Raw genomic sequence first — 15,167 nt, forward strand, 5'->3', positions numbered from 1 at the left:
TTAGGTATTCAGTTGTTTGTAAGATTTAAAGCCTCGGCCTTTCTTTGCTTAAGGAGGTGGAACACAACATTGAAATACAGAGCATGAGCAAAGCAAAATGTAAATTTATATACATCACGACTTACTTGCTGGTGCAACTGTAAGCAGCTGTTATTCCTTAGAGGAGGCTCTTTGTGTGCCAGTGGTTTCTACGGAGGGAAGGAAGGGACACATTTCTATTAGCTTGCTTTGAGAGACTAAGTAGTTATTCTCAAATATAAACACTAGGTGGCAGTATCAGATATGCAGCCACACTCAGAGGACCTGGGAAAATAGGAAAAAATAGAAGCTGTACATTGATGGAGACATACAAGACATTAAGACAAACACAGAGCCAGGCCAACCCATGGCCATGAGTGGCCCGCTGGTGTTGTGAGGAGGTATCATTTGTAAAATTAAATTAATTTTACTCCAGTGTCATGGATCCTTTTTTTAATCGTAACTGCTGAAATATAAAAGGAAGATGCAATTATAAAAATGGCTTGCCACTTAGAGAAGGATACTTTACTGAGGTTTGAGTCATTCCTTTGTCAGTGAGTGGTAACTGATTCAACATGCAAGAGATATCATGACATAATGGCATTGTGAAGGATAAAACAGGACAAAATAGTGTGAATACAATGGAAATCTTAGTAACTCGTTTTGTTATCTTCAAGAGCCAAAAAAAAAAAAAAAAGAATGATAGCAGATAGAATACAGTGTTTTAAGCACACGGATATTTTGTCAGTGATAATTCTACAAAAACAGGGTTTCATCCTTAAAATGTCCACTGCCACTTTATAATAAAGCCTTTAATCGTCATTCTTCTCTGTACACACTTTTAACACAAACAGCTGAATGTATCATTTCAGTTCTTAGAGTCGCTACCACTACATGCCCAGTCAAACCTTATTTCACAACTCCCCCTCGGTGTTTGGAAAGACAAGCAATGCTCCACATTTTAGGCTAAGCATGCACAATAGGCTGCGGTTAAATAAACAAATAAATGAATAAGCTGCTATAACGCTACAGGTAGCAATATTCTGCAACTTGCCGGCTTGCCGTTCCTGGTGACCCTTACCATATGAGGGAGCTGGACATTAGCTAAACTGTTAATCAGTGACTGGCTGAGGTTGGCCAGCTCATGCAGGAGAGATTCATTTTGCTGTTCAATCACCTTGTTTTCCTCCTCTATGGACTTCAGGTTGGACTCCATTGTTGTGATCTGAGGAGAGAAACGGCAGATGGCAGGATGTTACAGTACAGCTTGGTATTCAAAAGGCAGGCGCACACCAGCGCAGACAGGAAGTGACTTACCTGTGTTCTAAGTTTGATCATATCTGATTCCACTTGTGAATTAGATTCACTTAAATCTTTGATTTCCTCATCCAGCTGTTTGATCTCGTCTTCGTGCTCCAGCCCTGCAGAGGAGGAGCAGCATTAGCACTGACACTTTACTGCAGAACCTCGGTCATAAATTGAATTAACAGCCTTTACGCTTCACTGAAGTAATAAAAAAAATGACACAATATGACTCTGCAGCTAAGTGAGACTCCTGCCGGACACTGAGTGTGACTGTCTTCACCTTTACAATAGAACTGGGTCAGGTCATTTTAACTGTTGAAGACTCAACAGTCTCACAGGCAAATTACATTATGAACTTGTTGCATTTCGTTATGAAGCGTTGGATTTCAGTGCAGTCCGGGGTGAAGTGTTGGGAAAACAGATGGAGGACACAACTACAAGCTAGTGCAGATATTACATGTCTGATTACTGCCACGTACACCCAGCTCTGTCCTCCCAGACTGGAGCCACTCTTCTCATTATTTACACTCTACTCCTGAATGGCAGTTTATTTCCAATTTAAGCCTTTACTCTGATGCTGCTCCCCCCCCCCCCCCCCCCCCCCACACACACACACACACACACACGCCCTCCTGATTGGTTTATTATATGAAGTTGGAACTCTGCTCAGTTAATCATTCCACATCCATGTCCCTGATTGGCTGTATTGTGTGGGTGAGTGTGGTTGTAGTTACCGTTACTGGCACGCTGCTGCTTTATTGTTAGCAATTCCACTCCGGAGAGCCTGGCTTTCCTCATGGCGGAGGTGGCACGCGGACAACCTGACAGACTGGAGGCAGAGACATGAAGGAAGGACTGTTTCACTGCATTCAACACACACAATGAGCCAATGTAGTTTATAGACTGTCAGGTTTTATATATAGGGAGATTGCTAAGAAATATTCCATCATTGTCTTGCAGGCTTCTGGAATTTAGCCCTGCACTTAAATGAAGTTTGGAGACTCATCACAAAGACAGGAAATGATGAGGATCCTACATTTCTCATAATGCAACCAATAGCATTTTTTTTGTTGGACCTTCCTGGACTCCCCCAAACCCCCATACCTTCCAAACTCCACACTACTAGTTTGCTACACAGGCTTTCTGTTACATTTTTGATTTTGCTAAGCCCAACTCAAGATACCTTGATGACACCATCATTAATATCATTAATAAATGATGGGGTTTTATATGAATACAAACTTTTCTGCCAGAGTTAGAACTGTTTTGGTTCTTATCATGTGATTTCACAGATCTCTGCCTGTGCTGTTTTTCAGTTTTACATTTGAATCCATATCTGATGACAGTTGGTGGGTTCTTTGTTTAATTGACAGAAAACTGTCAATTAAATCTGTTTAAAGCACATCAACACACTCTTGATGGACTGCATCATAAATAAAACATAAGGATGTTTGATTGCAAACTTTGATGGTTGTTTATTTAGTCATACATATTTACCTAGGTGCTTTAAGGTGAGCACAGAAAAAACTTTCTTCATATAAATACTTATATAAGTTATTTAATACTGCAGCCATGTAGCCTAGACCCACCTTCGATGTGTCAGGAAGCTGCCACTGACATGACCCGAGCCGTCACAGCCCGGCGTAGGGCAGGACATGCCCTCCGTCTTGCCAGACTTCCACGTGAACTGAATGCCGTTTAGGTAGCCATCCTTTTGTCTCTTGGCTGCGATAGGGCACCCAGATGCACTTCTGTGGGATGCGTACTTCCCTGTCACGTGTCCCTGACCATCACAACCTGGGACTGGACACCTGAGGGGACAGAGGGAAACAACTCTCCTTGAGTCATTTCCATTGTTTCTGTGCCTTCAACCACACTCTTCAGTTGCTTACAGATTCAAAATTGTCATCTTTTCATCATATTGGAGACATTACTTTCCTTTAGACACTGACCTGCTGAGTCTCAGCTGCTGGTACACACTACAGTTTGTTTACCTCCCAAGTACAAAAACACCATAGACTATAGTGATTTTTCTGCCCCCCTCTATCTCTTGTGCTTTGATATAAACAAAGATATGATCATCTTATTTTAAAGCTGTCCCAGTGGCAGCCTTATCACACTTCTGGATTGCTGACAGTGCATCAACACCAGTGCTAATCAGATGCAATGAGGCAGTAAATAATTCCAAATGTCACACCAGGCAAAATGGATTTTGGCTAAAGCAAAGCATCAGTTATGAAAGTATCAAGTGGCTGGTTTTAGCTCAACTTCATGGCTTTTCGACTGTAAAAAAGGTGCAGGATGTTCTGTCTGCACTATGTGAGAATATCTGAGATATTTCCCTGGTAAACATAGATCAGAAGCGAGAAGTAATCCATCCACCCAGGCCCAAAATCTTAACCTTGATTCATTACAGTAAATTACATCCCATCAAACAATTCTCCTCTGTACTTCCGGTACAAATGGTCTCTCCTCGGTTTTTTTCTCTACAGTCTTAATGAAGCGTGGCAACCTACGTGATATTTCGTTCGGTGTGAACCTTCCCTGCGCCTCCATATTTACTGCTTTCTGCCTTAATTCTAGTTGTGTGCAAATTCCAAATGTCACTGCCACAACAGTTTCACATTAGATGAATCATTACTTGTGAAACTGTGGTGACTTTGCACATTTCGTGGAGCTGTGTGGCCTTCCTGTGACACTTTCAGACTGACTGTGGAAATGCTGGATGAACGACCTCACCAGGAGAACCAACCAGAAGAAAAGTGGTGAGTTTCCTGTTAGTAATATTCCCAAAAATGTCCTGCACCCATTGGACCAAATTCTTTAGTTAGACAAATACATATAGTCTTTGTGTAGAACTCCAATAAGCACGTGTGCCATTAGGATCCCATTAGGATTTTAAATTATTTTTCCATTATAGATAGCAAGACAGTTTTTTTCAGTGTCTTTATTTCATCTGAATTCAGACCTCCCTAAAACAAATAAGAACTGAATTTGTGGTCTTCCTTGACCAATGTAGTAACATCACATTCGAATCCTCTCTGTCATCTGTCAATTTCCAATATTTGTCTCATTTACCTGAGAAAACATCTAATCTAGGATCAGCCTCCCATTTGCTTGACTATATCAGTAGACCAGTAGGTCTTTAGAAATGCATTTATACTTTTACCATGAAAGGACTTCTCAACCGTTTGGTAGAGGCCTACATCCAAATAACTGTGGGGTCTGTTTAAATAAAAACAATTGATTGTTGTTATTAACAAAAAATGCAAAGAAATAATTTTTCCATTGCTTTTTTCTTGTAGAGGACCTTAAAGGGCTAAGGATGATGGATGGTATTGTGATTGGCAGCATCACTACTGTGGAACTGAGTGGATATTTTATTTTACACCGACATGTGGTTTGATCCTGTTATTCTCAATTTTTTTCAGCATTTATTTAAAGTGGGTTAAAATTCAATTAGACCATCTCCCTGAAGTCCTGAGTGCAGTGTGGGCAGCAATATGTAGGAAGTAGCACAACAGCAGATAATCTGCTGTGTAGCCTGGTCATCTTGAATATGACTGGACAGTGTTCATACTATAAGAACAGAACAGTGTCTTTTCTGGTGTCAGAAAGTTTCTTAGCAGCCTTTGTTTAACCCACACATGAAGCTGCTTCCGACTTTGTCAAGTTTTATCTGGTTGATTCTCGTCTTTTCATTTAAAATTCATTTTTCTCTCTTTGTCCATCACTTTTACTATTTAGGACAATCTTTGTTTTAGGCTTGAGGGTAAATTAAACTAATAACATTTTACGCTCTATACATCTGTGAATTTTTTTTGGCTGACAACTCTTGATGGTGTAAGAAATATTGCTCTAGTAAGGTCTGAACATTCTTACCAGCCTCCCCAGTGACAGCACCTTTTTCTTATCTTCGCAGAGGAACTTTGGATATGAGTTCAAGCCACAAAATGTTTCAGCTGCCTGAACCAGATATCTGCTCACAACACCACGTCAGTGACCTGGGAGCCAAAATTGGGCAGAAAACAAATCCAGAGCTGTGCTGGTGAGGCTACCACCCACCAATCTGTACTGTAACAGTCCAGAAGTGCCCAGCTGACTGTCATCCAGAAATAAATAATGTCCAGCATGGAGGGCCTGCTGGACATTATTGTTGCTAGAGCTCCTGAGAGAGGAGATGTAAAACTACATTGAAATCCTTTTTGGTTCTTAAAACCCCAAATATATCTTCTTATGGATATCAACACTTCAAATATAACACCGGAAAAGTGAAAAATATGGGACATAATAATATTTTGGACTTTTAACATACTTAATTCTCTTGATTCTTTAGTGATTAATATATACAGAGATATGTTCATGTCAAAAGAGCTGGTGACACTCTCCTAAGAATGACATGTTCAAGAACGGCCAAAGTGTTGCTGTGCAGCACCAGAGAAATCAATGCAGCTGCAGGGCTGAGACCTGAGAAACCCACTGTGGAATTTAGGTAAAGTACAATCAATCTCTCTCTGCCTCTATCTCTCCCTCTCTGCCTGCCTCTCTGTCTTCCCCTACCTGTGCGTCTGCAGGAGTTCACCAGAGACTGCAGAATCTCCCCTTTCTAAACTGCTACAAGTCTGCACTTCTGAAGTTTCCCCCCTGCAACCTTTAGATTTGGGTTGAAACTTTACACCCGTAGCACATTTGTCTTGTCAGAGCTTATCCTCATTTATTTGTGCTTGCATCGGTCCAGTGTTCTGATTTTTAATCAGATCAATTTGTTCCCATTCACGTAGCTTCCTTGCATCATTTTAAAAGGGGGAAAAAACAGTAAAGTCATCTGTCATTTTTCATGCGTCTCATGAGAAATGTGTGAAGTAAGCTGAGAACAGTGAGCAGTGTTGGTAGCAGGACGGGGAGTTTCAGTATCAGGGAAACAGAAGACTGATGATCAGTGTCTGTACTGTACCTGATAGGCTCCTGGTCCTCCTTGTTCTCTTTACTGTGGATGATCTTTATCCCACTTTTCCTGGCCCGCGGACACCCTGAGAGACTGCAGATAAATGACAGTGTTACAAAATGGAAGCATAAAGTATGTGTGTGTGTGTGTGTGTGTGTGTAAGGGAGGGGCAGAGTAACATAAGAACTTTATGTATGTGAGATAGAAAAGAGTGCTGTTGGATGTGTGTCTGCTGTAGAGTGTGTGTCTGTGTACCTTCTGTGTGAGGCGTAGTTGCCAGTGATATGTCCCGAACCATCGCACCCTGGTGTCGGGCACCTGGGGCAGAAAACACAAAAAGGGCTCAGGGCCTACAGCAACAGTGCAGCGTCCTTAAGGATCATCAAAAGTCTGTCTCTTCCTAGTTCCTAATAAAGACTTCAATCTTTAAAATTGATCATGAATATATATTTTTATTTTTTAAAAAGACTGAATTATTTTCCTACAACAAGTGGGCATTGTAGGAAATAGTACTATTTGATGGGGACTACAAGCAGCGGAGTATTAATACACTTTTGTCCTTTAATGAGTTAGTGTGTGTGTGTGTGTTCATAGCAACAAATGAACATGTGTCCCAGTGCAACAGTGTGGTTTTGGTCTTTTTAGTGGATTTTATTGACAATAAGCAAAACACTGAATATCATCAGTCTGCTTTTAACAGTTTCTCTGAAACAGGAGTGTAATAAATCTCCTTGAGCTCCACATACTAGCAGCCTATTGCTTCTACCCACACAGTGCTTTACCTGACCACTTTTTGCACTTATATGAACTAACATCAATAATGTTGACCTCACTCTAGGCAAATCAGCAAGACACACAGATCGTACATGTGAATGAGTCATCTCACGTCTTACTTGAGCTCTTGTGCGTTGTTGGCCAGCATACTTCGAATGCTTTTATCAGCTAAAGGGCAACCTGAGAGGCTGAAAAATACACCAGTGCAACGTTAGTTCCACCAGAGTGACAACACACCCCAACCACTGTAACACAAAGCAGTCTCTCAGCCCGCACTCATATCACTCGACACATACTGTACAAACACGTGCGTACACAAGACACCCATCAGAAAATGCAAAAAAGCCATGATGCAAGTGCAGGGAGTCGATTAGAGAACATTAACCCTCTGAGTATTTCAACTCTTATGTAACAAGCATGTTCTGCTCTGCACTGTGTTCAGACAGGACTGAGTGAATTAAAGGTCTGACTTGATGTCAAAGACTAGAACGTCATCAGAATAGTGAGCGTGTTCAGGGGGAAATCTCCTGCACATGCCGCCATGTCAGCCTGTACACACTCAGTCCCACTCATCTCACGCTGGAACACGCAGCAATTCTGCTTAAGTCCTCTTGCTCTGAATGGTAAATGCTTAGTCTGCACTGCACTATGGGAAGGGGGCCTGGAGGACCGAATAACATCAGCTTAGAGGGCTTTACACACAACCCATTGAGAGGTAATTTCATCCCAGGGTTTAGCTTAAAAATGAGCATGTATCCAATCTTTAATTAATTTCGTCTCACGTCCTGATGGCCTCGTTTCAGGATGTCAAGCTGCCAATAGTCAAAGGGCTAACAAATAAAAGAGAGAGACATTCTGCCTACAGGTGTTTGACAGCATAGTCGAGGTAAGCTGAAAACAATAAAGAGAAATAGACTTAGAATCCACCAGGAGAAAAGGAAGTCACACCTTCGATGTGAGGCGAAATTGCTCGTCAAGTGACCACTTCCATCACACCCCGGTGTGGGACATCTGCCACCGGAAAAATAGACAGATTTATAAGCCCAAAGGGAAGGAGAAGAAAAATGTGAAAATTAGAGAAAAAGGGGATTGTCTCAGATTTTATTTTTTGGTTTTCATTGTTTCCAGTTTAGCTTCACTGTCTGTGAATAATATCATGCTTCCTGAGATCAGCCACACTTGATATAGCATGATACTGACAACTAGTGTTGTGTGTGATAAAGATAAAGCATCAAAAGAGGGAAACTACAAGAAAGGCATCAGTAGAAGCTACCAGATCTAAGATCAGTGTGGACAAATGGATAAAGCTGTTAAATAAAAAAAAAAAAAAAAAAAGGAATATAAATAAATAAAAAAGAAAAGTCATATAGCAAGCCACTGCCAGCAGCACAGGACGGGGGAGGAGAAAGGGAGGTGGTTCTCTGAGGTTAACTGGAGCACAGAGAAGGATGAAAACAAAAGAGTAAGAAATAGGATAGGGTGGGGGGGGGGGGGTCAGGTGGACAGGAGGAATACTGGGACATCAGGGAGAGTAGGGGGGCTCTTACGTTATCAGGTCCTTCTTACTCTCCTTGCACTGGATATACTTGGGCTTGGGGCTGGGCATGTTAACGTCTGTGGTGTAGGAGCGGTCCTCCAGCAGGTCGTGGAAGGGGTCCAGGTCATCCGGCTGAGGTCGGGGGGAAGCAGAGGGAGGAGAGGAGGGGGATGAATGGGGAGGAGGAAGACAAAAAGAGGGAAAGGGGAGGAGAGAGAGAGGAAGAGGGATTTTGTTTTGGTTACTCCATCATTTTACATTTTTAAGAAATCATCTTGAGGTGCATGTACTGAAAAACACTCCACAGTCTGAAAGTTGGAATGCATTTTATCAACTGCCACATGATGAAAACTCTGATTTTAGAGTCCCTTTTTCCCTCACCCTTTCTTACCTCTGTCCTTACCTCACACACGTGCACACACACACACACACACACACACACACACACACACACACACACACACACACACACACACACACTCACTACATGCACACCTGTCAGCCCATAGAGTCTTGTCAATTTGAATGCTAATGGTTGAGCCTGTGTGACTATTGAGCCTCACCTGTCAATCTCACAGAGGCAGAAAACAGAATCCCTGAGAGGAAATAATGACTCAGTGCCAAATGAACAGTGTGTGTGTGTGTGCGGGCTCACTCGTGGGTATGTACCTGTTCACACAGCATTCCTGTGAGTGAGAACAGAACATTCGGGGAGTTGGCTGGGTGTAGGTTTGTAATGCAGCAGCCAGTCACTAGGTGGCACTGTGGTGCAGTGTCAGACCGCTGCTGCCTGTGTTGGTGTGGGGCTGTGCTTTGTCTGCAGTGCACACAGCCGGGGCACATCGGCTGTTGATGCAAATCCTCTTTCCTTTCTTCCATGCTTGCAGTGTATATACAGTAATGCCCATAAAGAGACAGGACCAGATACAGCCCAAATTATCCGGCGCTCAAGCTGTCTCGGAGTGTGTGATGCTGGGTCAGCCAGTGAGCTCCTCCAATTAAAGGGAGCGTTAGCCTGAGAGGCAGGCGGGAAGGAGAGCGACACATGCATGCATACACAGATGCAGAGCAAAAGTAGGCTAGGGATGAAACTCGCATATACACGCAGACGCACTCCCAAAGAGACATGGGTACAGACATGCACATACTCATATGAATATTCACATCTCACACACACACACACAGAGGCACATGTACTGTACATGCAAGCGCCTCCACACACTGACAGGCGCACCCAGCAGTGCTGCATTGATTTCCAGCAGTTCTTTGATGAGATGAGCCATTTCGATTCCCTCCCAAGGTGCTACTTTGCATAATTCATTTTGGAGAAGAGCGAAATGTAAAAACAGAAAGCCAGCATGCAGGGGAGCATGATACAAACAGAGCAGATACCTCTGTGCATGGCAATGCTGACATCAATTAACATGCAGATTCATTAGGTTTCCCTCAAAAATCCCTAATATGACTTTCTAATGATTCCAAATATATAGCAGTGAGTCAGACAGGGCGGTAAGAAACCTAGAGGAGAATCAGATGGCAAGGCAAATGTTTGACTTGGAGGCACTGTGTTGAATCAGTGGTTTGGAGGGAGATAATTTGGGCATGGAACAGACTGTATAAAAGACACATGCACGCCTTCAAAAACCACAAACTATCATATACTACTGCTTTACCACTATCACTCATCATCATCTGTCTCTGTTTTATTCTGAGCTTCATCATTTGAACTTATGGGTTTAGCTGATGAAAAAATAAAAGTGTGGAATTCTCCTCCATCTTTCCTTCAAAAAAATGATACATAGCATCATTTCTCATTTATCTGGCCACAACCAGACATTAGCAGTCAGACGTATTTACAACAACCGTCCTCGTTGTTTCCCCCTTTACCTCTTTCTCGTCCTCATCTATGTGTTTGATCTTGGTGTAGTCTACTGGCAGGTCCCAGCAGTCAGCGGCATCCCCCATGCCGTAGCAGCGGGAGCCCAGCAGGGCAGCTTGCCTCTGGGGGGACATGGGCTCTAGAGGGGTGAGCACAGAGTCCCCTCCACCACCACCACCACCACCGCTGCACAGACGCTTGCTCATACTCAGGTCCAACGTACCGTTCTCATCAACATCTAGACCAGGACTCTGGAAGGTGCATGTGGATGTGGTTTTTGTGCATGTGCATGTGTGTGGGAGGAAAGGTCAGGTCAGTATATGTGGAGGAGATGGGTGTGTGTGTGTGTGTGTGTGTGTGTGTGCATGTAGAGTTTTCAGTCAGATGATTATGAGAGAGGGGGTAAAAGGATGCGCAGGACATAAGGAGGCAGGGATGGAGAGAAAGGGATGAAAGAGAGAGAGAGTTTCTGATTAAATAGCAGTCACACATATTCATATCCTGGGATCAGAGCTGGGCAAAACAGTAGCTGGATACATGATGAATACTAAAGACGTACATGAAAAGTGCTTGAACTTTTGAACTTTTCAGATCTCTGGAAAGATGGATCAAGAACACTTGCAGTTCAAATATCTGAAACAATATTCCAATTTATTTTTGCCCAAGTCTGTCTAGCATGAAACATTAGACACTCGCAGTGTACAGTAACAACGTGGCGTGACACTCATAAGAGGGTCAAAAGAAGAAGAGGTCATCAGTGCTCCAGGACGAGTGCATCCCTCTGTGAACCCCTCCTTCCCTCTTTCTTTCTCTCTCCGTCTCTCTCTTTCCTTCCATCCCACTAAAGTCTGTAATGTGCAGTCAGAAGGATGTGTGTGTGTGTGTGTGTGTATGCGTGACTTTGCGTTGTGCGTGTGTGAGCCTAATGCGAGTGGACATCACAGGGGGCAGGGGCTGAGGGTGAGGGGTGGGGCTGAGAGCCGTGATGAGCAGCAGTGGCTGGAGCTTGACTGCTGCAAACCCAAAAAACAGAGGCCGAACTCTACTGTGCACTGGAACAAAGTGGGTCACATCCAGCAAGACTGGCTGCTCACTACAGCATTCACTTTATCCGCTGAGTGTCTGTTTGTTTCCATACATTTATGCATGCTTTGTTTTCTTTAATCTACACCATATATATATATATTTATAAATCTGTATAAATCAAACGGGTCATTAACCTTCAGGGACCGTGTTTTGGTGGGTATGTGCATGTGTTTATGTCTCCGCTCTTTTTTCATCTATTCCCTCCTCCTCATCCTCCTCACTCCTTTCGCTCCCTCTCACGAGCAGGAAGGGCCTGCTCTAATGCTTATTCCAGCCGACAGTGTCCCTGAGGGTGGGTTCTCCTGGTGTCTGGAGCCAAAACCTCCGTGATGCACACTGACTCAAATGCACGGGGTGATCGAGGTGATAGGGCGCAAACTCTGCAAGAACTGCGGCTGAACCGAGGGCTTAAAAATAGTCGAAAAAAAGGGGCAGTAAAACATTATTGCTGCTCGGTCATTAGTCTGTGGAGAAAAATAACTCACTGTGAACTATAGGTACCATAAAAACGTGGGAATCACGCCAGACAGACAAACACGGAGATGATGGGCTGCTAAACACAAAGACTGCTCATTATAGGGCTGAACAAGCACAACACAATCTGGGCCCTTTACCTACAAAACTGTTCAGCTGACATTACATCACTCACTAGTAAACCTCCACTACAAGTAGAAGGAGGAAAAGGGACTGTAGATACAATAGAAACAGTCTGTGTTATGTAAAGGTCAAGTCGCAGAGGAAGCTATCTGACGGTGCACGCTCGCTGTGTGTTGCCATGACTCGTCTTGTCGTGGTGAATATGCTCGCCGGACTGCCCTGTCCTTGTCAGCCTTCGTGTTGTATGTCACTGTCCAATTAACGTGACCCACCCCTTCATATCGAATTAACGAGGATGACATGTGAGGATGCGCCCCACCCCCTTCATCTGAGACCACCCCTTCTCAATCTGACCCCACCGTAACCCCCTGACCCCTCGCTGCCACGACGACGCTGGGAGGAAGAGGGCCGGAGCGTGAGAGGTCACTTGCTAATTCCCGCCACATTACTTCCGCCCACCTCCTCCAGGTCTCAAAATAAAACCAGCACCATGTCCCGACTGCATCTCTGGCCTTTCCTACGCTCACGTCTCACTCTTCACTTTCTCTCACTGTGCTCACCGTTTCCTCCCCGGATGCCTGTTTATGTTTTTCAGTGTAGTTAGATAGTATGCTGACACCAAGATTAGCTTATTTTGGCTAAATGTTGGGATGTCCTTGGAGTCATTCCCAGCTTTGCTCAGGGAAATACAGCCTCTCTCTAAAGCTGAGGGTTTAACACTTGTTGTTAGCCTACAGTCAAAATCATTTTCAAAAGTACAAATAATTTCTTTGCTTTAATATTATCCTTTAAATGGCATTAGACTATAAGTACTGGGAGGGGCATTTGAAATATATGGAAGCTTACTGCTGCCAACATTACACAAAAAAATCAGCTTGTTCTACAAAGAAACTTTTCTTTTCATGTTAAAACAAGAACACCTGTGAGACCTGTCTGCCTTTGTATATTGTTTATGGCAGACAGTGCACGTGTAAGCAAGTGACATTCAATGAGTTTATTGTTTGTTAGTAATATTACATCATTTTCCTAAATTTCTCTTGTAGTAGAGTTTTCTTTATGATGTAAGACAGATTTTACTAAAATCTACAAGCAAAGCCCGAGTATAACAACAACTTGAGAAAAGTAAATGCAAACATGATGTTAATTGTGATCTATTGGCTATTTCAAGTAACTTTAGGTCCCTTGATGTTGGAATGGTATGTACCTGCCTGGAAAGTAGAAACTGGTGAAGGAATGCAAAATGCTATGCTTTGAAAGTAAATGTTTAAAGTTCCTATATTGTATAAAGGTAGATGTCCATATGTTTCTGATTATAAAGCAGGTCTAGGTTCTATATTAATACTGTGAAAGTATCAGAGCCTCAGTCCACAGAGAAATGCACACAGCCTGTATTCAGAAACTGAGCCTTAAAACCAGCTGTCAGGACTTCTGGAACTTTGTGATGTCACAACAAAGCAGTCACTGCTCTCAGCCATCCAACCTTGCAGGATTTGGTGTCTCTGAGTGTTTACCCTGAAATCTGCTATATTTTTAGCCAACTGTCAGCCAGTCAGGAGATAGGCTCAAACTGTCTCTTCTGATTGGCTGACTGACCTGTTGTTACGAGAGCTCCAGAGAGAAGCCTGAGAGAGGAGATGTAAAACTACATTGAGAAGGTTTTTGGTTCTTAAAACTACAAATCTATCTTCTCATGGATATCAATCACTTCAAATAAAACACCTGTAGTCCTTCAAAGTTATGTTTCCCAGCTTTGAGTGGAGCTGCTACTTGACTCATAGACAAGTGCTTCCCAACCTGAGACAGGTCACAAGAAGATTACTGACAGGAGAGAAGAAAAATATAGTTTTGCAAATCAAATTTAGACTTTTTTCAGATTTTTCCATAATCTTTGATTTATTATAATCACACTGAGGTTGAGCTGCTCACAAACGGAAACACTGCTTCTTTTCAGGGTTTGCCATCCAAAAGGTTGGGGACCGCTGCCAGAGTAGGCTAATCTCACAACTCAACATGCCTAGCACTTAAAAACATAACTTCCTTTTAATAAGAAGGGATTCCCCTGAAACTGAATTTCTCTTTAACTGCTTACATCAGTTTATCACTATAAACACAGCATTTTGCTTTTAAGACATTAAATACACACAATTCACTTCAGTCCTTTAGTCGACCCAGCTACCAATAAATTCAATGAGTAGACTGAGAGACAGAGAAACAAGCGGAGAGGCTGACTGCAAAAAAAAAAAAAAAAAACGGGAGGTGAGAATAGATGTAAGAATGTGTGCGTGCGTGAAGTTTCATTCAGACATAGAACAGAACAGTGTGCGCCACGAGGTGAGGTGTTGAGATGAAAGAAGAAGAAAAGAAACCTGATCTGAAAGTCTGATCTGAAATCTGAAGGCTCCTGTCTTCCCATCCTGCCCTGAGAGCATCCTGCCTGTCTGGCCCCCCTGAGCAGGAGAAGGACAGACAAGAAAATGAGATAGGACCAGAGGAAGAGCTGGACTGCTGCGGGCATTTGTAGCCACCACCTTTTTTTGGAAGTATGTTGCTTTTGACTTTTTTTGCTTTCCTACTCCTTTCCTAAACTCTCCGTTCTTTTTCTATAACTCTTTCCTCTATACTCCTCTCCTCTCCTCTCCTCTCCTCTCCTCTCCTCTCCTCTCCTCTCCTCCGGCACTGTGACATTTAGAAACCTCTCACCAAAGAGGCTGTCTTTGCTCTCTTTCTTTATTTTCAATTCTATCACCTTGGCTCTCATTCTCTCGCAGTCTCCGCTGTCAACATTAGCATTAAACCAGCATTAGTCCTCTGCTGTGCGCTCTCCTTCTGGCCCCCATTTTCCAGCTCAGCATCTGGGTGCAGATAATACAGGAACACCGTCACCTTATCTCCTCAGAAATGACACACTGGGCTCACGCCGTGTCAAACGGCGCTTCGTCCTGCTCCTATCTGATCCCCAGACAGAAAATAAAAAACTGCCCTGCTGAGCCCCGAGTGTAAGACACAGCCTTGGATCTTTAATGGAA

At 43.1% G+C, this 15,167-nt stretch overlaps 1 protein-coding gene across 7 annotated transcripts in view; it reads right to left on the reverse strand.

The window, feature by feature from the left end:
• The window catches only part of myt1lb (myelin transcription factor 1-like, b), a 94,615-nt gene that overhangs the window by 4,261 nt on the left and 75,187 nt on the right, over positions 1-15,167 (reverse strand). For 3 of the 7 annotated variants that reach the window (XM_071471366.1, XM_071471368.1, XM_071471365.1), the window contains exons 12-22: positions 10,467-10,709; positions 8,590-8,711; positions 7,991-8,053; positions 7,162-7,230; positions 6,524-6,586; positions 6,278-6,361; positions 2,913-3,134; positions 2,058-2,152; positions 1,336-1,439; positions 1,100-1,243; positions 126-188 (exon numbers count right to left, since the gene is read on the reverse strand). In XM_071471366.1, the coding sequence (XP_071327467.1) occupies positions 126-188; positions 1,100-1,243; positions 1,336-1,439; positions 2,058-2,152; positions 2,913-3,134; positions 6,278-6,361; positions 6,524-6,586; positions 7,162-7,230; positions 7,991-8,053; positions 8,590-8,711; positions 10,467-10,709 (1,272 nt within the window). The remainder of the gene's footprint in view (positions 1-125; positions 189-1,099; positions 1,244-1,335; positions 1,440-2,057; positions 2,153-2,912; positions 3,135-6,277; positions 6,362-6,523; positions 6,587-7,161; positions 7,231-7,990; positions 8,054-8,589; positions 8,712-10,466; positions 10,710-15,167) is intronic. The other 4 variants (XM_071471369.1, XM_071471371.1, XM_071471370.1 and 1 more) reach the window with 4 other exon arrangements.

The sequence above is a fragment of the Trachinotus anak genome, unplaced genomic scaffold (assembly GCF_046630095.1).
Source record: "Trachinotus anak isolate AG129_WGS33_773 ecotype Australia unplaced genomic scaffold, CSIRO_AGI_Tana_v1 ptg000033l, whole genome shotgun sequence".
Classification (NCBI taxonomy): Eukaryota; Metazoa; Chordata; class Actinopteri; order Carangiformes; family Carangidae; genus Trachinotus; species Trachinotus anak.